Source organism: Pungitius pungitius, chromosome 9 (assembly GCF_949316345.1).
Source record: "Pungitius pungitius chromosome 9, fPunPun2.1, whole genome shotgun sequence".
In the NCBI taxonomy this organism is placed as follows: domain Eukaryota; kingdom Metazoa; phylum Chordata; class Actinopteri; order Perciformes; family Gasterosteidae; genus Pungitius; species Pungitius pungitius.
This window is the reverse complement of record NC_084908.1, coordinates 19,415,389-19,438,328: the sequence shown is the minus strand read 5'-3', so window position 1 is coordinate 19,438,328 and position 22,940 is coordinate 19,415,389. Positions and strand designations below refer to the sequence as shown.

Here is a 22,940-nt window from a genome sequence, read left to right as displayed (position 1 = left end):
GTGTGTAACCGTAGGCACCCCCCCCCCCCAAAAAAAATCATGTAATCTGCCTGGGTTTAATCACGCCGCCTTTGTCCCAGCATGTAGTCCAGGACTCACCTGGCTCCGTCCAAACGGCGTCTCCGCCAAGAGGACAATTAGGTTCCTGTCACTCAACCACCTGATAAATGTAAGGAAAGCCAAAGACAAAGTAACAATAAAGGTACTTCAGATGTGAAAACTACCCAGGGTGCACTGCGGTGGAACTCTGCTGCCCCCTAGTGTCCAGACATAGCAGTTCATGGCAGATCCTGTTACCTGCTGCAGGTGGAATGAAGTCACCTGAGAGTTACCCTGAACTCTGAATGACCCCCCCCCCCATGTGCTCCATTAATAAGTCACAGAGGCCGGTGACAGGTGAGGCGACAGGTAGGGGTCCTTCCAGCTGAAATGGAGCTTCCCGTCGTTGTCACCATGGCAACACATTTTAAAGAGGGGGTCATTTAAAAAGGCCCCAAACAGAGCCAATTAAAGTCTGTGTATCGAGTGTCACAAAAACAAAAGCCAATTAGAATGTAATCAGTGAAGTTCGACACTATATCAAACGAGCTGTTTACTAGATACTAGAACATCTTAGACTAAAAAGACCAGAAAATTTAAAAGGACATCAAAGTGTGATTTATGAAGAAAGCAGAAGTTCGTCTGTAACAACTTTCAAACAGTTTATTTCTCATTTTCCATGAATGAAGTTTCAGTGATGCAGCAAAGATGAAAACAGGAGTGAAAATCTAAGACTGAATCCACGTTGGCTCCATGAAAAACATCCCTTTAAACCTTCAGCAAAGACCTCAAATGAAACAAGCAGGATACCAAAATAAAAAATAAAAATAAAGCCAAGGAAACATGTTTTATCCCTAAAACAAAACGAGTGGCAGGCGACTAGAAAACATTTAAGATTACAGTTTTTTTTTTCTCCATGTTTAAACCTTTATTGGCAACACCAACGTGCTTGAAATGTTCCTGTTTTATCACCATTATTTAAATGTAAACACAACACGGTCTCACCGAATTTCATGAAATGAGCCAAAACTGTGAAACGCTAAATCAATGAAATACAATACAAACGATGTTAAGATTACTATCCTCACCATGAAATACATTATCTGATAATAACACAACCCTGACACCATGTCCACACCTTTAAATTAGGAAACTATTACAGCTAAATTAAGTTTTTTTTTTGTTTGTTTTTTTAAGGGTTATAGTTGAAGTAGCTAATTTTTTTTTCATGATTTCTAACTATTGAACATGCACCAAAAAACGGTAGATTTTATCGTATTGTATAAAAATTCAAATATGCAAGTGGTCAAACCAGTAATACGTGTACTAGCATGCGCAGAGTAGATTATTTGCATTCGCAAGACGTTTCACTCATTTCATTCGATTTTGAGGCCAGCTTTGAAAAAAAAAAAAAGAAAAGAGCTTTAAGAAAGCTTGAAAAGCTTTTAATAAAATCTGATCTACATGCAAAGAGCGACGGGCAGAAGAAGAAGAAGAAGAAGAGGCGATCAGATCACACGTCATGCAAACACGTCACAAGTCCTTTCAGGTAGAAAAGTCTCCCAGCCTTCAGACCCCCCCCCTCCACCCATGATATTTATAGATTGTGTACAGACGAGTTCTTTATCGTTTCCACCGTGTAAATACTTCATGAGAGAAAGGAGTTTATTCATGGTTACTTTTTGGATTTTTATTTTCTTTTTTTTTTTTTAAACGCAGAGAAAATATGAAAACCGTTGTTTTTCTCGGCTAAACTTCGGTTTTATTCCATAAAGCTTTTAAAGAGTTTTATTTATTACGGTTTCTACAGTAAATCTACAAAGTAAAGTTTTTTTTTTAACATTCTGTCAGACTCTTTCTCCCCCCCCCCCCCCCTCCCCCCGACACGTCGGGAGTTATTGTAAATAAAACCTCGTCTGAGTCGACAACTTGGAGCTTAAGAACACAAAAATAAATGAAAGAAAGCAAACAAAATGACGGGTGGTTTTAAAGAGTGTGTCTGTAAGATAAATGCGTTCCACAGAAAGAGACACACCTTTACCTGCTATTCAACTGCATGTCAATAAGCTGTTGTTGTTGTTGTTGTTGGCACTTCATGCTGCGTTTGTGTTGTTCTGAAATCAAGTAACGTCACCGCCAACGCCCCCCCGCCCCCCCAAAACGTGTACTTCCTTTGAGATCGACCTCCCGTTCTCAAAGAAAAGAAAACCATGACACCAAAGAAATAAATATAAAAACACCCCGCATACCTTTTTGAGAGGAAAAAAAAATGAAAAAAAAGAAACCGTTACACATACAGAACACATACACACTTAAAGACACACGCACACACACACACACACACACACACACACAAGCTTCCCTCCACCAAACTGAAACCGATGCTCTGCGCTCAGAGCGTCCGTCGGCTGTTGGGAGGCGACGCGTCACAGAGTTCCTGTTCCATAATACTTGGTGAAAGTTTGGCTTCAGAAGGCTCAGGGAGGGGGGGGAGGGAGGGAGGGAGGGGGGGGAGAAGGGGGGGGGGACTTTTCACAGAGAAAATACTTTCGTTGAGCATTTTTTTGTTGGACGATGACTTCAAGCAGATCTTCGGCGAATGGAGGAAGGGAAAAAAATGCAGGTTTTCAGACGTCCACCACCATCTTTTTGTGAATGTCTAATCCACCAACGACCTGCGGGGGACAAAGGGGGGGGGGGGGTCATCCAGGTGTCCTCATCATAACACACAATAGCTCATTGAGTTGAGCTCCTTCAGCGCAGTGTGTGTCTGTGTGACACACTTTTAGTACAGCTTAAAGGTTTTTCACCATTAAACAAACAGTTAAAACGTTAATCACATTTAAATGTTTGGTTGCATTAATCACATACATTAATGCGTTTATGTTGACAGCCCTATTTTTTTAAATGACATCCAACATAATTACTAACGAATTCTGACAAACTACACAAACGCTTTTGTCCTTTTTTTGGTCACTTTTTGTCCGCACTCGAGGACCAAAGAGCGCGTCCGTCTTCATCGAGGTCGAGAACGAGAAAAACTCACCGCACAGAACTCCTCGAAGGATATCCGCCCGTCTCCGTCCTTGTCGGCGTTGATGATGGTTTTGTCGACGATCTGCTGCAGCTGCGTGTCCTTCAGGTTGTTCCCCACCATCATCTTGAGGACCTGGAAGAGCTCCCCGTTGGAGATGTAGCCGTCTTTGTCCATGTCGTAGATCCTGAAGGCGACTGGGGGGGGGAAGAGAGAGAGAGAGAAGAGGGGGGGGGGGGGTAGAGTTGGTCGAGTGTTGCTCAGAGCGATCATCTCCCCGTGATACAAAATCATAGGAGACTTTCTACTCAAATGTAACAAATGAAGCTTTAACCACTGAGCACAGGATGTTGAAGATGAAGAAGAAGAAGAGTTTGACACTTACAGCGCAGCTTCTGCTCTTTGTCCCCTTTGACGCTGAACTGGGAGACGCCTTCGATGAACTCTGCCGAGGGACAGAAAGACACAACCGTCCCTCAGAGACAATGCGAGTTGTGTCAAGACGAAACTCAAGCAAACCCGTTACTACACAACAAAAGATCATTTACGGGGTCACTAAACAAACGAGTCATCACGTCACTTCCTGTTGAGAAACATCTGAAATCACCTTTGAAGTCGACTTCCCCGTTTCCGTCCGTGTCGAATATGTCGATGACTCGCTGCACCAGGGGGTTCTGCTGCAGCTCCGGTAAGGACATGAACTCCTCCACACTCAGAGAGCCGGAGTTATCTAGGTCGAGTTTCTTAAATCGCTTTCCTAGCCTCTTAATCTCATCAGCATCAACTGGGGAGAAACAGAGGGGGGGGGGGGGGGGGGGGGGGGGGGGGGGGGGGGGGGGGGGGGGGGGAAACGGACTTATTTGCCGGAGCTGAAGGAGAGATTCCATATAACCAGAGTTGTTGTTCTGACAACGTCTTCGGTTCGGCTCCGTTTTAGGGCGGCGTGGAGGTCACGTGACCTCCGTGCTGAACGTAGAATCCATTCCTCCCAGTTCAACGCCGCCCAAAGAACCAAAGAACCTACCTGCTCGCTGGTTCCTACTGGCCATGGTGGTGCAGAGCTACTGGTCGAGTGCTACCGGACCTCCACTAAGCCCTAATACGGGGTCATGTGACAGCGCTTTCAACACTAATCACTCTGGCTGATAACCATAGGGGGGGGGGGCTTATTGTGTCGGTAACCTGGAGGTTCATGGAGATAATGTTCTTCGCCCTTTTTATTATTCAATAGAATTTAAAGAGGTTTGGCCCAAAGAAGTGAAAGAAAACACATGAGCAACAAGTATTTTATAAAGTGATGACATTCATAAGAAAACCTAATAACTAAGGGTCAAAAAAGTCAAAAATAGGAACAATTACTCGAAAAATCTCCATGTGTCCTACTTTCATCTGTTAGAACACTCACAAAACCTCATTCAACGACACTTCAACACTAACAACACAATGAAAGTATACTACTACTAAACTATCTACTTCCACTTGACTCCCTGCTGCACTGCAGCCTCACAAAAGCCCCCATGTGGATCATACAGTCCTGTTATTGCCCTCCATGGCCACCGGGTGGCGCTCCACACCAGGACCCAAAAGCACAGCTCGGTTCTGTGGAAGTTACTTGTGATTGTGAGTGTTTGAAGAAAAACAGGCTCACGAGTCTAGAACTCTATGTTCAATGTGTGTATTGATGGATGGACATTCAGTTACACACTTTAAATACAGCTGAACAAGATGAAGATCGGGCGATGCAGCCTTTGCTGATATAAACTTACAAATATTACATATTCCAGTAAGAGGCGGAGCTACACGGAAGGGCGGAGCTTCCACGTCACTCTCCAGAAACGAAAGCTAAGTTGGTCAGAGAGGCAGACGCGCTGCAGTGAAGACAAGTCTCCGTGTTTCTGAGAGAAAAGTCAAAGTGACGTCATCAGGTGTTCCTCAGCAACACAGCAGAGTCTCTTGAGAACACAGGTGAGTACAGCTGGTCACATTTACACCTTCAACAAGCAGGAAGAACACACAACTTATAAGTTCTTCTGTGTTCACTTCCTACTTGATAGAATGTTAACAATAAAAGCCTGTGTGTTTATCCACAGTCCCACGATACAGTAACTCAGTGTAACAGCTTCAAACTGTCCCAGGACTTCAGTCACTTGGAGCTGAATCTCTGTGCTTTAAACTTTAGTCTCTCTCTGTTTCCTGATCCCTTCCTCTGTTTCCTCTTGCTGCGTCACGTTAAACGTGTTCAACAGGAACCTGCTGGAGGATTTTAGTGTGAGTCATCTAAACGAGATGCTACATCAGAGGTGTCAAACTCATTTCTGGTTCGGGCCAGATACTGCCCAGTTCGACCGAACGCGGGCCACTGACAATCGGTGCGAACGGCTGCCGGGAGAGGGGGGGGCGCTGACGGCCCAACCGACTGTTCGCTGACGGCGGGACGTACGGACTCCGGCGGACCGCTCTGGACGGGCAGCCGGACACCGGCGGCGGGTCGCGAGTTCGACATATTGGACAAATAACATTGACAGTTCAATACAATTAAATCTATGGTTTGAATACACGTATTCTGCCACATGCTGGTGGAGATGCGAACATGTTTACTCTGCATCTTCTTAAAGTGTCTCTGCTCTGCTCACTGAAGCAACACAATCTGTGGACAATAAGAAGCCAAGAGCAGCGAGTGTAGTCAACTACTGCTGCTAACACATCCCGTCAGACCAGGATTATTTATTTATATCTGTTAATGAACTTTTCTACTCATGTTACCTTGGTAACCGCTGTCATTGCAGACTGTTGCGTCAATTCTTACTGTGAAAATCTACGAATGTGAAAATCTACTAACTTCCGGTTTGGCGGCTACGCTTCGTATTTTCGTTTCATGGGGAAAAAACACAAAAGGGATTAACGGAGTAAAAAAAGTTGTCAGTCTGTCTCGTTTTTTGGTTCTAAACAAAGAACAAGAAAACGACTTCCCACTTCCGTTATCTCGTTATTGATTAAAAACGTAAAGGGAGAAAGCGGCCGTCCACTTCAGGTTTACCGCTATGGATCTAAAACGAATCATTGATCATGCGGGCCAAAGAATTCATTCACTGGCCGGATGTGGCCCGCGGGCCTTGAGTTTGACACATGTGGACTACATGTTTGTCACCAAGTAAGCAGAGTGTTGTTATCGTGCTGCTCTTTATTCACAGCATGTGGACACGTTCTGGGCTGTTCATCAAGAATAGTGACCATGAAGACACAGTATTTTACCCAATGTTACACGCTACAATCCCACTGCTTTCAAATGACAACACATTATAATTATATATATTTCTTCTCTTCCACAACATGTGCAGACATGGCTTCTGCAAACTATGGTCCATCTGAAGATCAGTTCCTGTGCCCCATCTGTCTGGATGTGTTCACTGATCCAGTCACCACACCATGTGGACACAACTTCTGCATGAACTGCATCAATGAACACTGGAAGACCAGAGACCAGAACCGGTGTCCAATATGTAAGAAGGACTTCACCACCAGACCTGTTTTGAGGGTCAACACCATCACTGACTTGATTGTTCAGTTCAGACAGTCCACTCAGCAGAAAGCCAGCAGCAGCAGCTCAGAGCAACAAGAGTCCAAACCAGGAGAAGTTCCCTGTGATGTCTGCACTGGAACCAAAGTGAAGGCCCTCAAGTCCTGCCTGGTGTGTCTGGTCTCCTACTGTGAGACTCACCTGGAGCCTCATCTGACAGCTTCACGCCTGAAGAGACATCAGCTGATGGACCCTGTGGAGAACCTGGAAGGCAGGATGTGTACGAAGCACTTGAATCCTCTGGAGCTGTTCTGTAAGAGCGACCAGACGTGTGTTTGCATGCTCTGCACTGTTTTAGACCACAAGAACCATGATGTTGTTCCTCTGGAAGAAGAATATGAAGAAAAGAAGGTTGAGCTGAAGAAGACAGAATCTGAAATCCAGCAGATGATCCAGAAGAGAAGAGTGAAGATTCAGGAGATCAAACAGTCGGTGGACCTCAGTGAGGAAGATGCAGGCAGAGAGAAAGCAGAAGGTGTTCAGGTCTTCACTGATCTGATGAAGTCTGTTAGAAGAGGCTTGAAGGAGCTCCTCAAAACAATAGAAGAGAAGCAGGAAACCACAAAGAAACAGGCTGAAGCGTTCATCAGAGAGCTGGACCAGGAAATCTCTGAGCTGATGAAGAGGAGCGCTGAGGTGGAGCAGCTCTCTCGCTCTGAAGACCACCTCCATCTTCTCCAGTCCTTAAACATCCATCAGCCACCACCCACCAAGGACTGGACAGAGGTCAGTGTTTGTCCTTCATATGAGGGGATTGTGGTGAAAGCTGTGTCTCAGCTGAAGGAGACACTCAGTGAAAAGATGAAGAAGGTGCTTGAAGCTGAGCTGAAGAGGGTCCAGATGTTTGCAGTGGATGTGACTCTTGATCCTGAAACAGCTCATCCTTATCTCATCCTGTCTGATGATGGGAAACAAGTGAAACTTGGTGATGTTTGGAAGAATCTCCCAAACAACCCAGAGAGATTTTCTCATTGTTCCTGTGTTATAACAAAGCAGAGTTTCTCTTCAGGCAGATTCTACTTTGAGGTTCAGGTTGAAGGAAAGACTGAGTGGTTTTTAGGAGTGATCAGAGAGTCTGTCAACAGGAAGGGAAACATCTCATTGAGTCCTCAGAATGGTTACTGGATCATACGTTTGATAAATGGAAATGAATACACAGCTCTTGATGATCCTCCAGTTGATCTCTCTGTGAAGTCTGGTCTTCAGAAGGTGGGGGTGTTCGTGGACTATGAGGAGGGTGTGGTCTCCTTTTATGACTTAGAAGCTGCAGCTCTCATCTACTCCTTCACTGGCTGCTCCTTCACTGAGAAACTCTTCCCCTACTTTAATCCTGGTCCTTATAACGGTGGAAGAAACGCTGCTCCTCTGATCATTTCTCCAGTCAAAGTAAGACTCTTCATTGATTACTCATGTTCACCTCTTCATGCCTGTACCATGACACACACGTTATGTGGTGATCAATATCCATTTGAACCCTTGTTTATCTTCCTTTACAGCGCTGCTGGGGGTTGGCGCCCATGAGAGAATGAGAAGACGTTGCCACTTCACTACAAGGACGACTCGAGGAAAAACGAAGCGTCGACTAAACTCAGCGAAGAAGAGTTACAGTGAAGACCAGATCCTCCTCGTGGCAGCAGCACGTCTGAGCTTCACATTAGAAGAAGCACTGACACATTCCTACTGTGTCTTTATATGATAAAATGTAAATGGGAAACAGTATTTAATGTTAATTGGTGATCACTTTGGTCATTTTTAAACCAATCGTTGACCTTGTGGGGGGGGGGGGGGGTCTCTTATGTTGATTCTGAATAAATGACATTCTTCACACTTCTGGCCAAACTGGGAGAGGGTTCCTTCCTCTGCTGCTAGCATGAGGGTTTCTTTCTTTGATCTTTAATTGGTTTTTTTGTTTTTTGGGTGTGTGTTTTTTTTCCCAATGTCGAGGAAACAGTGAACTTTGATTGCTTTTCAATAAAGTCAAATGTAATCCCTAACATCTCCTGTCTGGCTGATTTGGCGACATCCTGTGGTTACGAGGGAGGGGGGGGGGGGGGGGGGGGGTCGGCAGGTGTTGTTTGAGGCAACAGCAAACGCTTGAACACAACAGAAGAGCAGCCGCGGCAGAAATGGAGCCGAGAGCAGAGCGTCACAGCGTGTGCTTTTTCATTATGATAACGTGTGCGGGGGGGGGGCTAGTTGAGTCATGCTAAAGTATCGGGAGCTGTGGGAACCACTGTCTCGGGTTTTGCCCCCCCCCCCCCATCTCTAACACCTTTCCTAACAGCTCGTTAGAACGCCGGCTCGGCTTACACCGCCATCGGCCTGCAGGCGGTGCTGCTCATTATTTTCTAGTTAAGCTCGGAGCTTCCCTCTCTGTAGGGGGGGGGCGGGGGGTCTGTGCAAAGCTCCAAACTAATTAAAACGGGGATATTGCAGGGACTAAAAATAAACAAGGTTTTCCCAGCAGCCCTGACAATGACCTTTACAGAGGGAGGAGGCATTTTTAGCCTCGGCGTGCCGGGTGAGGCCTGGAGGGGGGGGGGGGGGGGGGGAGCATGTGGCGACGTTTATGTCCAGGAGGCGCTGAGAGCACGTGGTACTCCTCCGCCGTGTCCACCAGGAGGGAGAAGGGGTGGGGAGGGGGGGGGGGGGTTGCCCCAATTCAGACACTTTGGGATGCGTGTTCAAGTGGACACATTGTGGTTTGTAGCGTTTATCTTTCATCAGAAACACCCGGATTTAAATCTAATTAGGTTCATTTTAGTCTTTAACAGTATCCCCCCCCCACTAGATAAACCAAACATCCTGTTAGACTTTAACGTTAACTTCAAATAGTAAAATAGTGAACGCTAACGACACACAGACACAGGTACAAAGGTGACGTTCCACAGACCTCTCGATCAATAAGAGGTTGATACTTACAGTGCGAGCACATGTCCAGGGCGTAACTGGCTTCATTTCCCTGAAAAAGAGAGAACAAGGTTAATGAAAAGGCTCCATATTTAGACGACTGCTTGAAACCAAAGAAGAAGTTAAATGCTTTTAGGAGACCGGAGCCGTACTGTGGTCTCTAGCAGTAGTAAAGGAGCCTCAGAAGGCCCTCAGTACATCGGGTCATTCCCACTGACACACCGAACACTTCTTCATGGAGGGGGGGGGGTGGGGGGGGGAAACCGCCACGTTTAGAGATAATCGGTGAAATCGACTCAAATGTACAAAAATCCCAGAAGAAAGGAACCTGCTCCCAGCTAATTGTCGGCGCTCTTCATTATGCATGAGCGACAGAATGAAAACTAGGCCAACGCGCCGCCTTGATGTTCCTCGTCTCCTCCCTCCATATAAATGGATCCATTTGTCACATCGCCGTTGTCGGACATTTTGAGAATGCCTCAATGGAAGAAAAAGGATGGAAACAATAAACAGAATATTCAGACTTATGTTCAGTAATGAGCCCAAGTACGTTATTAAATAATGATATTATTCTGTTTCTGTTGGATCTCAGCATTCATTAAATATCTCGGTTTTCTGAAGAAAGAATGAAATCCCTGCAGGGAGAGCATGTAAAAGTAGAAGGAAAAATATATATATAATATAATTTGATTATTACCACTTGTGTATCAATGTAAACACAGGATTTTACAGTTTAGAGTTGGAGCTCATTTCCAAACTAACATTAATAAACGGAGTGAAACCGTCCCAATGTTTGTTTTGTCCATCTAAAATACAGAGATATAATAAATAAGTTTACCGCTGCAGAGAATGAAGAAAAGCACTGAATCCAATTGACTAAACTAGATAATATTTGGGACTTTTGCTTGAATTATATTCCATAAACAATTAACTGATCATCAGTTAGAGATTCTTTATGCAATCGTGGAATAAAGATTATTTTCAAAGACCAACAGTTTTTTTTCTTTAACCCTCAATTAGGTTTCTCTCTTCAGATGAAATGATTCCGTTTGACCACAGAGCCGTTGGGTGTCTCTGGTCGCTCACACATCCCTCCTTTCTCCTTTCTCCTCCCTCCTCCCTCTTCTCTCCTCCCTCCTCCCTCCTCCCTCCTCCCTCCTCCCTCCTCTCTCCTCCCTCCTCCCTCCTCGGGGACGTCCACATGCAGAAGTCTGCTTCGGCCTGTTTTCTGACACTGAGCCCAACGCAGGCCTCTGATGGCAGGCGTCCCGCGTGCCGAGTGCTCCACACGGGGTTCCCTTTTCATCTTGTGAGCTACATGTGACATTAAGCATTTGGCTGGATTCTGCTGACCGCTCTTTCTAAATTTGTGTGCTATGGTGGCCTACAACGACTAACCCTTGAGCATTTAATTCATCAACTATTTAAATGATTCTTCTTCCACTAAAAAATATCTAATAAAACTATTTTATCAGAGTTCATTTTGTCGCCGCATTCACGCCACATGCTAACGCTAACACAAGCTAGTGAAGCAGTCTTGTGCTGCTAGCTAGCGTAGCCTTTAGCTTCATGCTACTCAATCATGAAAGATTCATCATTTCACATGACAATAAAATATGGGAGCTGCTAAAAACCTACGTGGTGCATGAAAGCAATGTGGAATAATTTAAACTATTTCATACCAATAATTACTATGGATGACAATAACAAAGTAAAAGCTGAATATTTTGTATTTTTTTTTTATTTAAGTTGGTTCACATTTACTTCAGGAATGTTGGTTTTTGAGAGGGTTGTAAAATAAAAAATATTTTTTTTTAGTCTGTTGCGTTACATACCTGTTGCTTCAACAGAACTAAACAACAAAAAGATTGTGTATGTATATATATATATATATATATATATATACACACACACATACATACACACACATTTATATTTGTAAGATCAGAGAAAAGTGGCCCTGGTGTTCGTGAGGTGTATTACATTGCTCCACAGAAACTGGTCACATGGTCACATGGTCACTTTGCCGTACATCAACAATAAATTGTTGCCCTCCTGACACGGCTAATATACTTCCTGGAGTGTCTGCAGCAACACTAAAGGACTGCAGAGGGATTACTGAATCCACCCAGGCAACAATCTAAAGAGCTAATTAGCGTTAAAGGAGCTAAAGAGATATTAGCGTCTATTGGGTCATGGAGTTGTTCCTGTCAATCACACAGCTCGAACCACGGCGCCGACGTCTCTGAAACTGTGCAGCAGCCGAAAAGAAGTCCTTTCAAATACACCCAAACTAAAATACACGCAAAAAGGAAGAAATGAGCGTTACAGGGAAGCTAATCCGGTCCACGCCTCCACCATCAAGAAGAATTCATTCATTCATGAATCTGACCCACAGTGAAACGCGTGTGTTTAGGGGCAGTAACCCCACCTCAGCTCCGTCTTTCTGCCGCATCATTCAAATCTCTTCTATAAACCTGGGGGGTGTTGTTGCACCGCAGCGTACGCGACAGTGAAGTGCTGACCACTGCGCTCTGATCGGGACCAAAACGCCACGCCTTAACTGTCAAAAACCACACAAAAGTGCACATGGTCGGGTATTTTTTTTTTGGGGGGGTTTAGTCGCCGTCCCTCGTGGACATGAAAAGATGACGACATTTTCAACAGACCATTGTGGCCGGGCGAGAAAGTGAAATGTGACTTCACACTACATTGAGTTGGCCGGGTCTATAAATACATAAGACATGAACGTGGAGTTCACACTTTAAAAGACATTTTCTCAAAGAAAAGTTCTCTTGTCCTCATCATTATGAAGAGATGAATTAGGTCATCCTATTTCAGTCAGCAATCAGACTACCTTCCTGAAGTTCTACATGTATATACGGTATATTACTTTATCTAGCGGTATATAATGGTACATAATATACCCTGAGCAACACCTATTCCCATTTTAACGAGTCAGCCGTGTGAAATGTTTAATTCACTGGAACACTGGACAAACTGCGCTGCTGCAACGGAAGCCGAATAAGACTCTGGAAGCTTTGCACGACAATACATGACATCATCACAGCGTCGTAGAAAACGCATCTGCATTCATGACAGTAGACCGAAAACAAAAGGAAAAAATCATACTGTAGACATTTGTAAAGCTAACGACAGCTAACGACACTGTTGATCACTAGATGTTTTCATTTGTTTGGATGAAACAGAAAATATCTGATAACTGAATGAGCAGCAAATAGTAGTAGTAGTAAATAATAGCTTAAATAAATATATCTATATCTGTAGATCTACTAATAGCACCAAATAAGAGTAAGTGTAAGAGCCCTTTTGTTCTTGCTTTGTTTACCTCCCACCACTTGGGGGCGTGGGGCCCCGCTTCAATTAGGCCACAAGGTCCATATAATCAGGAGGGTTATCTGCCCCAGGTGCTGGTGTTTGGGAAGCAAACAGTTTTTGACCGTGGAGGAGCGTGCAGCAGCGTGGAGGAATGTGTGAGGGGGGGTTTAAGCAGCGGTAAACAGTGTTGGGATGTTGCATTTTGCAGAATGGAAAGGTGAACTTGTGTTCATGTTTGGAGAACAAATAAATTACCATGAAAGACAAGTGGACGTCTCAAGGATTATTTTAGGCAAAGTGGTCACAACAAAATGAATTATCCTGGTAATATTAAAAAAAAATTGATGAGTAATCTCCTATGCATTAAAATCAGTGATCACAACGACTGTGTTTACGCCGTTTTCTCTAAATCAATAGTTTCAAGCTGATCCACTACAAAAATACTGAGTTTCTAAAACAATGAAAAAGCAGCAGTGGATTGAAAGGTCAGAGCAGAGAGAAGAAAATGTGTTTTCAAATTCGTGTCTCCGTGTGGGCGTATTCTTACTCGAGGCAGAACTAGGGTAATCAGTGCCACACCGTTTTTTGGACTCATCAATCCATTTTTGACTCTCATTAAGATCTGAAGTCTAAAGGGAGACTCTCACCGGCAGCGATGCGAATGCTACAACGTACACACCGCCGACCCATTTCCCCGCCGTCAACGCAGGAGAACCCTCCGAAATCCTGTCACACCGATTGGAACCAACCGGATACCTCAACGACCTCGTCTGTGTGTGTGTGTGTGTGTGATGTAACGCGCGTGTTGCACTGTGATAATAAAAGAATAATAACACATAGCCTCCACAAAGAGGAAACCTTCAAGTTGTTGCCGACTTCCTCAATCCTTCAGAGTCCTTAGTTGACGGCTGATATTTACTGATTATGATGTTCAGGCATTAAATAACATAACAAGCAACATGTGGCTCTCAATTTGATGTTTGGAGAGTGTAAACTTTACAGCGGTCAGTAATTCCAATACAACGTACATTTTTGTTGCATCTCATCCATTTTGCCAATCCGTCTTTTTCTTATTTATCTGGAGAATACCACACTCTTCCTGCTCATTTTGGGCAGTTATTTGGTTTGTTATAAACTATCAGCTGTTGATCAAATCAACTGTATTTATTATATAGGCCACAAATCACAGATTTACCTGAAGGGGCCTTCACAGTTTATTTTTAGCTCAAACATCACACCAAATCTAACGCAATGCATTTTCCCTAAAACAATGATGGCCTGAACGTCAGACAGATAGAACTATAGAAAAAAAAATAAGGATTTGATGTGATCCAACACAGCAGATACTGGAGCTCCGTCAGACGTGAACTGACTAAGCTGCCATTTCCAACATTAGACGATCCCAAACCCTACCGCTTACCGGTCAACATTTTCAAAATAAAATAGTAAACTGCTGATGATGCACGCATGTGTGCCAGCTGCATTTCAACATTAACACGACGGATACAGCAATGCATACATAATACGATCCAATAATATCAGGCTACATTTTGCATAACGTGTAACGTGTATCCTGTATGACTTGAGGCGAATGCTGTTGTACTTCAACTTAGTTTTACCGTATGAAATATCATATTATACTTCCTCGATCAACTTCCATCACTGCAAATTACATAACATTATCTTTAAATGACACGTGACGACTACCATTTATCGGTTTGTGTATACGCACACATGACAAGGTAAACAGGAGTAAAAATGACCGATAATTGCACGTCGAGACCATCTAAACAGGCGATAATAATGATCTTCTTCCCTCTTATTTTGGTGTATTTTTAATGTTACGACACTTCCGTCGTTACCGTGTTGCGCACTTGACGCACCTTCAGCTAGCTAGCTTGCTGCTAGCAAAACCGTACTGGTATTTCTGAACGTTATTTCCTCACCAGCTAGCGTTAACTAGCCTTGAGCCATATCACACCGAGCCACACATCGACGTTACTTCATGCGTGGATGTGTGACAGCGTGTCCGCTAAAAGAAGAACGCACAACACAACAATTAAACAATCGTGTCATAAACAAAAAAAACATAAGGCTCTTTTTCTGTTTTTTTTGTTTTTTTTAAATGTCAGCGCTACGCTAACGACAGCTAGGCTAGCCTGGCGGCTAGTTCTGAAGCTAACAGTGCAGTCGAAGGAGGAGAAGCTGTTTTCACACCGATATGTTGTAATTAAAAAAAATAATAATAACAAACGAGTAACATATTGTTCTTACCATTTTGCTGCAGGGGGGTCTGAAGCTGCTTGGAGAGTAATTTAAAGCTCCGAAGACGGATCGACGCGGGCAGATACAGACGACGTTTAGGGCGAGCTTTATGACTTTTAACGGTAAGATGCCTACCACCGGCTGTCTGACTTTACGGTTTCTGACAGCGGGGGAGAGATTCACTGCAGCGCCAGCAAATAGAGCCGCAGAGGGGGGAGAGAGAGAGAGAGAGAGCAGCTAGTGGTGGAGAGAGAGAGAGAGGGCGAGGGGGAGAGTGAAGAGGGAGCGAGGAGGAGGAGGAGGAGGAGGAGGAGTGGTAGGTGCTAACCAAAGCTCGTCTATTAAAAAAAGAGAAACCACTAGTTAGCAGATACTAGATCTCAAAGAAGCCTAAAATAGCTCCAACTGTGTCAGGTCCATCTGCCAAATTAAAACATTAACATTTATGCAGCAGATATCTTAATACAAAAAGGTCACATGTAATAGTATACACCTTAATGTCTAACCCTTATCCTTCACTCTGCATGCTAATACCAAGTCTGAGTTGATATTTACATTTACAAATATCATATTGTTTAGTTAATTCTCCCTGAAGGCAGCACTCGTTAAAGCTAACGGTTTTCAACATAGCATTATTTAACCAGAAATAAACTATTGGACCCTGGGTGGACTTAAATTGTTGTTCTCTTTTCTTCCAAAGGGTGACACCTCATCTTAAGAATACGCAACCTTTGGGGGGTAAATGGTTTTCGGCCATAAACTATTTTCTCTCATTCTCTGAAAGCCTGCGGTTTGCCGAGGAGGATCAACATGGATCTCTAGTAAAACAAACAACGATCATCATGTTTTCATTACACCACATTACCCCTTTCTTCTCAAATAAATGCTAAGCTAACCTATGTTTTAACAAGTGGTAGGCCCACATCTAAGCAACAGTGTAGCACAACAGCTTCTTATGTTACAATTGCGTTATAGTTTCTGTGCTTCATGTTTTGCATTCTACATGTTTCGTTTCGGGGAATTGTTTTGATCAACACACAGGTATGAGGGTCATAGGTCCCTCTTACATGTCATGTTTTAAAGCTGTACGGTCACGCAGTACTCATGTCCTGCACTTCAGTGGATTCGTTAGTAATGGTAATACATTAGTAATGATGTTGTAGTTTGGACTGTTATTCTGACACTGTTTTCACAAAGCCATCACTCTGTCAAATAATGAAGACAATAATAAATACAAAATAAAATAATAAGTAGATCTTTTCAAATGAGCTCCACCTTAAACAGTCATGTCCTCATTTTACATCAATTCATGAGTGATGATGATCTAATGATAGAATATTTTATAAGATAACAGTCACAAGAGACATTTCATTATCTGAACACTTTAAGTACATTTCCCTGATTATAACTTTCCTCATAAACATTTTCAATGCAGTGTTTTTACTTCTACTGTGTGGTATTTGTACCTTTACTTAAGGATCTGTACTCTTCCCCACCACAATAATAGCTATTACTACACAATAATATTGGTTCAGTGTACTATTTTATTGATGAATACACTTCATACTCCTTCGTTCAACAGTAAGGTTTATGCATTGAGATGTCTTTACAAAAAACAAACAAACAGATCATATTTGGCAAAAATGAATCAGGCCGTTGAGAGAAAAACAAATTCAACACAAAGTGAAGCAACGATGAGCGTCAAACAACTCTGTGAAGAGACCACAACCAACAGCGGAGGAATCGGCTCACGAGTCTTGTGACAGATCGCCATTTAAAAACCCTCCAATGTATCTCCCTGTCCGTCCTTCATCACCACGAACACTCGCACTGCGGTTTATTGTGACTCAATCACACACACACACAAACACTCACCAGAACACCTCACGCAGATTCATCCGCCGCGGAAAATAGTGCCAAACTAAAGGCACTGTTTTCACCCCGTTTGAGAAGAACTACAGTGCTGGGGCTGCTTAGGGTGTGATTCCACCATTTCATTAACACGCGGCGATATGCTTGTGTTGGTGTCGAGACAGACCTGGTTGGTTTTGGTATTTTTTCGTGAGATTTGTTCGAAATTTAGAGCAGCATCATCCTTTGAAAGAAGAGCCCACATCGGGGGGGGGAAGGGGGGGAGGCTGCTCACAGATGAAAAGGCTTTTTTTAAATTCGTGAACTGATGTCATCGAACCCAATGCTAGCTAGCCTGTTAGCGAGCAATATCTTACGGCTCTGCATTAGTCGGAAATGATTTGTTATTATAATACCGTCCTATTTTTCTTATTCTCTCTTTTGAAATGAAGTCAAAATGCCTATTTTGAATTTTTAAATGTACGTCATGTCACAACACACTTCTTACGTTGTTTTGTTTACGCCGGCGTGAAAGCGGCAGAATTTAAATATGCTCATTTAGTGGTCTGTAGTAGTGGTGCAAAAAGCAACATACGTGCAGACAGTAGTTTGTGGGAGTTGAATGAGACTAATGCTGAAGCCCTGAATGTCTTAAAGCTGCATTCTCTCCGTTAACCACCAGGGGGCGACTCCTCTGGTCGAATAGAAGTCTACGAGAAAGGCCCCTAATGGGGCCGTGTGAGTGAAATGACGTAATCTAGAAAAAAATGTCCAATTGTCCCATTAACAATCGACCCTCTGTAATGTTGCCCCCCCCCCCAAAAAAAAGCACCACAAAGACCAGCACAGCAAACAGCGACACCTTCTCTCCTGGATAAAACAACACAAATACCTGACCCTTTGCTTACTGGAGATTAGGGACGTGCCTTCTTTATGTTTTGTTGGGATGCTGATGGTCAAAGTCCTGGAACGACTGATGTCCTCTGCTGGGTATGGGTCGGGGGGGGGACGGGGGTGGGGGTGTTGCGGCTCAGTTGAACGCCTCCTTGTTGATCCACATCAGGGTCCGCGTTTCGTTGGGCTTGCATTCGTACTCGATGCTGGTGAATTTGTTGCCGCCCTGGCAGTGCTCCCTCTTGTAGTAGTTGTAGTATTTCGCCTGCCAGACGGTCTCGAACGTGCCGGCTTTGTTGAACTGGACGGGGGGAGGGAGGAAGGGAGGGGGGGAGGGGGGGGGGAGACAACACCGACTGACTTCAGATCCCTGCGGCAAAACAATCGGATATCGGATAAATCGGTGAAAAGGTGCGTGCGACTCGGCCGTCTTACCTCCACACTGACTTGGACGGGTTGGCGGTCGCCGCTCTTGGTGTGCGGGACGCCCTCGGTGTCGTACTGCGCGTGGTAGACCACCGACTCCTCGTCCCGGGACTGCTGCTCCAGAGGGAAGACGATGCCTCCGATGTTCATGTTGCTGCGGGAGGAGAGAGTGCAGGACGCAGGGGGGGGGGGGTTTGAAACCGTGCTGAGGGGCGTGTTGGATCGGAGGCGAGGGCGTGGCCACCTTGGATCGCGATCTCCTAACCCGCCTTATTCGTCTATCTGACTCTAAATGGACCATCGTGTTGGATAAGAAGACTTGAAACGACAGATGGGGACCACACACTCGTGTGTACCATGTTTACTGAGGGAATACATTTAAGAAAGAAGTATTTTCTCGTTGACGTCTATAGGACCAGAGGAGTCGCCCCCCTGGTGGTCACGGGGGAGAATGCAGGTTTTAACACACTTCCACACCGACTTCACTCTGGTGGCATTTCTTTACTGCCAATAGATGCTGAACACTGTTCCTTAAAGACACCTGCTGATGATGATCTCCTTCTTCTTCTTTGGTCCTGAGTCAAGAATATTGGTCTAATAGTTCTATTAATATTTGTATTCCTTCAGTAAGAGACGAACCCTCTCCCCGACCAAAACTAATGATGTAGAAGACCTTAACTTTTTACAGACCATCACTCTTAAACTTGCTGTATTTGAACACATGGGATGTTATATCAGTATCAAGCAAAGTATTCAACAACATTGTTCTTTTTGTTTCAATATTTGAGCTTATTAGATGCTGTAGAAAATGATTATATAATGTTGACATGATGACATGAATTAAATAGCTGTCAGCTGGCTGTTTTGAGTTATGGGACAAATTATCCTAAAAATGAACCATCAAATAATCTGCTAATCGTACTTATTGAAGATTATACATTCCAGGTATTTCTTTGTGATTTCACGTTGTTAATAAACGTGCACCTTCTCAGGTGGAGCATGCGCACTGCTGGACACCGGTTCACCTCATCACACGCACACACACACACGTTCACGCGCGCGCACACACACACACGATCCTCGTGATGATTTATTCAGGCGGATATCGGATGCTGCGGGTTGTGCGCGAGCCCACGGAGCCACAGACACACGCGTTATGTGGCATTAATAATCGGTATTTATTGCAATAAAGGTGAATTCGTGTGGTCCTTGACGTGTGGCTTTTTGATTTATTGTTTAAATAAAATAAGACATGGCTCCGCTGGGCCGAACTTTGACCCCGTAACCAGGACATTAATAATAATATTGGTGTGAATTGCGTTTTTTTTTTTTTTTCTTACGTGGCCTCGACGTTTCCGGGCTTCAGCACCACCTCGATCTTGTATTTGGATCCCGTGAGCAGCTTGATGGTTCTGGTCTGGCCGAACCTGGTTCCGTCCACCTTGAAGAACACGGGTCCCTCGTTGGGCTGGATCCGCAGCGAGATGGAGATGTTGATGATCGGAGGCACGTCGTCCATTATCCCGGCTCGCGAGTCGCAGGGGGGTCAATTCCGTGGATGATGCGGTGATGCTGAGGGAGGGACCAGAGTCAAGCTGCTCGGCGCACGGCTTCCGGTGGCGTATTTCAAAGTAAAAGGTGGAGACGAAGTAAAAAAAATACGTGTCGATCATAATTTGGTTACTTAGCTTATTGATTAGAGATTCGAATTAGAAGTATTTAATGTGTTAATTGTAGTGAGATGGCCAGGACATTTATTTTACCTAGTTATAGTTTTTCTCTCATTCCTTTCTCCTTTTCCTCATCTCCTTTTTTTCCTTATTAATCTGTAGAATTTGAAAAATATATTATATTGGTAAAATAAATGACAACCAAATGAATCTCTTTTTTACAGTTGATTCGGCCACAAGTTCTCTGTTTAACAATTAATTCTTTTGATAAGATTTTAGAGCTGAGACGTGACTATGTAGTTACAGACCAGTCAAATTCAGATGATATTTTAAAATACTAAGCAGCCGATGATTTATCAGTGTATTTTTGTTGTGCAGATTTGTTGTGGTGGGTGCGCAGTGCAAAGGCACACGTTGGTTGTATCCATAAGTGGATCAACAAAACAGATGAAAAGGAAATGTCCAAGACCCCCCCCCCACCCCCCAATACAACTCTAATAATACCAATAAGAGTATAAAACTTCACACGGACCAAATACTGGATACCACACTGTGTGATTTATTGCACCTCAGATATTTTTACATCAATGAAATAAAACTTAAATTTGATCAAAATCGCAATCGTCAATTTCTTGATGCTTTTTTTCTGTAAAAAACCCTTATTAAAATAGAAATATGTACAACTATTTTTGTGCAATCACAATTATAAAATATATTAGAGTAAAAAAAAAAAAATCCAGCAGTAATAAGTGCTCTGTGTAAAACCCAAAGTGGGCCATGGATCATCGGTCCAGCTCGGCCTGCAGGATCTCTCCCCAGGTCTCGGCGTCCAGCGGCACCATCTTCCTGCCGGTCAGCTCCTCCGCTGACCTCACGTTGCTGTAGCGACCTCTCAGCCAGTCCCGCTTCACGCGGCTCCGAGTGTAGTTCTTCACCAGCGTGACCTGCCGAGAGGAGAGAGGAGGACTTGGTGCTTAAAGCTGGCGAACTGGACCCCAACAACACTTCAGCTCCTCAGGTGGGTCCAAGCCCTCGGGCTGAGCTCCCCTCCTTCTTCCTTGCGCCTGCGGGGTTTCGTCTCATTAAAACGTGACCCACCTTCCAGGACAGGCCGTCTCTCCTGTCGCCGTCCACCTCCCGGTGGCAGACGGCTCCCACCAGCAGACACGGCCTCCTCCACACCGCGTCGCTCTCGGCGATGATGCGGTGCCACAGCTTGCAGGTCCGGGAGGCGCTGCACAGGCTGCCGGCGTCCAGCTCGCCGAAGATCTTCACGCTCATTTCTGTCGGCAGAGTCTCCGCAAAGTTTTCGGGGGCCGGCGTGCCGCCGGTGGGTCTCAGGGAGGCTCTCCTTTTAGAGCCGAGAAACACGGGCGAGGTCCCTCGGGCATTCATGCTGCATAGTAGCTCAGGAGCCCCGAGGATTGAGGCGGCCTGGAGGAATAGACGAGGGATTCAACGTCACAGAGTGTGATGTCAGAGATTATGATGTCACAGATTACATTAGAAGTTTCACTTCAGGTTTTAAAACTGCGACCGGAAGGAGGGTGTAAAACCTTTAACTTGCTCAATTAATAATACATAGATATTGACCCTAATGTAGTCACACTAGAGAATGCACACGTGGCAAATTGGTAGTGACAGGGATTGAACCCATTTCTTTCTTGTGAACACATGTTCTTATGGCACAACAAGATCAGCATCACTACAATCGGAACAACGCAAAATACACAATGAACCCATTTCAGTTTTTACATTTTGAAATTTGTGCACGATGTTTGAAATTGAAAATGCGGCGGCACCTATCACCTGTTTACCTATCAATCGATGGTGAATGTTTACTTTGCGTGTGTGTGATCATAAAAAGGATCATGCTAATGAACTTGCTATTATGTGTGCAGCATAGCGGACTACACACAAAGAAGGAATCCCATTTTCAGTCCGTTGAACGACACAAAACTGCGGCACGGTCTATATTTGCATCATTGGTGCCCGTTTTGCTGATTTTGAATGAACCAAAGCTTCTGCTTTCTCCATCGAAGTTCGAATCTCATTGAAGTGAAATCTGATTTTCCAGGTGCAGCTCGGGCTCAGCTGTGGAGGCTCGTCCCCGCCCCGGCTAGCAGAAAGCACGGCTAGCTAGCCAAGCTAACTGAATAACCTCCTTCCGGTCGCAGTTTTAAAGCTAAATGCCTTATTTGGGACAACGCAAATGGAATAAAGCTCTGCTGTCGCATCGGGGCACAAAAGGATCGCGTGTTTGTTTGAATGAGTCTTTCTTACCGACAGTGTGGTCGCTCAGCGTCCTTCTGACAGCTGACGATTTAAATGTCTCAACCGTTGTTTACACACACATGACGTCACTGCGCGTCTGACAGACTGCGCATGCGTACAAACGGTCGCACGTTTCTGGCCACACATTCGTCGAATTCCGTATTGGGTTTTTACAAAAATTATCCGTGTTCATTTGCGAATTATTAATGTTTTCAAAATAAAATGATAGGTTTATGTGAATGAGTCAATATCACTCCTCCATTCGGTGTACATTAGGTTGATACAAATTTCAAATTAATTTGACTTGCATACAATTATTTTGGTTTACTGAGACCGTGCCAGATCTAATTCAATAAACAGAGAATCCAGTGCACTTTCTTATGTTTCGATGTATTTCCCCAATGAATTGCGTGCAATTTGGATCCATTAAGTAATTCAAAGGGCGCTTCATAATCATAATCGCTGCATTGGATATGGGATGCATTTTGAACATTTTCAGCAATATGTTTGCGAATGTGTGACGAATCAGGTGACCGAGGCAGACAACATCTGCCGCTGTCGGGGCAAAACAAACACGCACGCGTAGCCAAACCAGTAGGTTCAAAAACCAGTCGGCACGCAACACCGGACTCCATGCAGATTCTTTTAAATTTGAAATATT

At 44.2% G+C, this 22,940-nt stretch overlaps 4 protein-coding genes across 5 annotated transcripts; 1 reads left to right on the top strand and 3 right to left on the bottom strand.

Annotated features, from left to right (window-relative positions):
• Positions 1-687: 687 nt before the first annotated feature.
• ppp3r1b (protein phosphatase 3 (formerly 2B), regulatory s1ubunit B, alpha isoform, b) lies at positions 688-15,443 on the bottom strand. Its single transcript, XM_037472182.2, has 6 exons — positions 15,174-15,443; positions 9,573-9,612; positions 3,681-3,857; positions 3,459-3,518; positions 3,086-3,270; positions 688-2,714 (listed from the first exon to the last, which is right to left on the bottom strand). The coding sequence occupies exons 1-6, from the start codon at positions 15,174-15,176 to the stop codon at positions 2,667-2,669; spliced, it is 513 nt and encodes a 170-aa protein (XP_037328079.1). The 5' UTR covers positions 15,177-15,443; the 3' UTR covers positions 688-2,666.
• Positions 4,919-8,426, top strand: LOC119217938 (zinc finger protein RFP-like). 2 transcript variants are annotated; one of them, XM_062564263.1, is made up of 3 exons: positions 4,919-5,038; positions 6,412-8,036; positions 8,147-8,426. In XM_062564263.1, the coding sequence occupies exons 2-3, from the start codon at positions 6,414-6,416 to the stop codon at positions 8,177-8,179; spliced, it is 1,656 nt and encodes a 551-aa protein (XP_062420247.1). In that variant the 5' UTR covers positions 4,919-5,038; positions 6,412-6,413; the 3' UTR covers positions 8,180-8,426. The 2 variants fall into 2 exon arrangements, with proteins under 2 accessions (XP_062420247.1, XP_062420246.1); XM_062564262.1 differs by lacking the exon at positions 4,919-5,038 and having other exon boundaries at positions 6,242-8,036.
• A 2,112-nt stretch (positions 15,444-17,555) lies between the features above and the next one.
• On the bottom strand, positions 17,556-19,931 carry cnrip1a (cannabinoid receptor interacting protein 1a). The gene is made up of 3 exons (XM_037472186.2): positions 19,676-19,931; positions 18,345-18,489; positions 17,556-18,210 (listed from the first exon to the last, which is right to left on the bottom strand). Exons 1-3 carry the CDS (start codon positions 19,852-19,854, stop codon positions 18,046-18,048), a joined length of 489 nt encoding a protein of 162 aa, XP_037328083.1. The 5' UTR covers positions 19,855-19,931; the 3' UTR covers positions 17,556-18,045.
• A 612-nt stretch (positions 19,932-20,543) lies between these two features.
• On the bottom strand, positions 20,544-22,423 carry LOC119218054 (F-box only protein 48). The gene is made up of 3 exons (XM_037472189.2): positions 22,289-22,423; positions 21,104-21,439; positions 20,544-20,949 (listed from the first exon to the last, which is right to left on the bottom strand). Exons 2-3 carry the CDS (start codon positions 21,398-21,400, stop codon positions 20,788-20,790), a joined length of 459 nt encoding a protein of 152 aa, XP_037328086.1. The 5' UTR covers positions 21,401-21,439; positions 22,289-22,423; the 3' UTR covers positions 20,544-20,787.
• Between the last annotated feature and the right edge of the window lie 517 nt (positions 22,424-22,940).

Coding starts and splice junctions, on each gene's coding strand:
- LOC119217938 (XM_062564262.1), top strand. CDS start 6,306: ATGAAGACACAGTATTTTACCCAATGTTACACGCTACAATCCCACTGC. Junction 8,037..8,146: donor TGATCATTTCTCCAGTCAAA/GTAAGACTCTTC, acceptor CTTCCTTTACAG/CGCTGCTGGGGGTTGGCGCC.
- ppp3r1b (XM_037472182.2), bottom strand. Junction 3,519..3,680: donor CGGGGAAGTCGACTTCAAAG/GTGATTTCAGAT, acceptor GTCCCTCGGCAG/AGTTCATCGAAGGCGTCTCC. Junction 2,715..3,085: donor CCTTCGAGGAGTTCTGTGCG/GTGAGTTTTTCT, acceptor TGTCCCCCGCAG/GTCGTTGGTGGATTAGACAT.
- cnrip1a (XM_037472186.2), bottom strand. CDS start 19,854: ATGGACGACGTGCCTCCGATCATCAACATCTCCATCTCGCTGCGGATC. Junction 18,490..19,675: donor CCCGGAAACGTCGAGGCCAC/GTAAGAAAAAAA, acceptor CTCCTCCCGCAG/CAACATGAACATCGGAGGCA. Junction 18,211..18,344: donor CCGTCCAAGTCAGTGTGGAG/GTAAGACGGCCG, acceptor CCCCCCGTCCAG/TTCAACAAAGCCGGCACGTT.
- LOC119218054 (XM_037472189.2), bottom strand. CDS start 21,400: ATGAATGCCCGAGGGACCTCGCCCGTGTTTCTCGGCTCTAAAAGGAGA. Junction 20,950..21,103: donor GAGACGGCCTGTCCTGGAAG/GTGGGTCACGTT, acceptor TCCTCTCGGCAG/GTCACGCTGGTGAAGAACTA.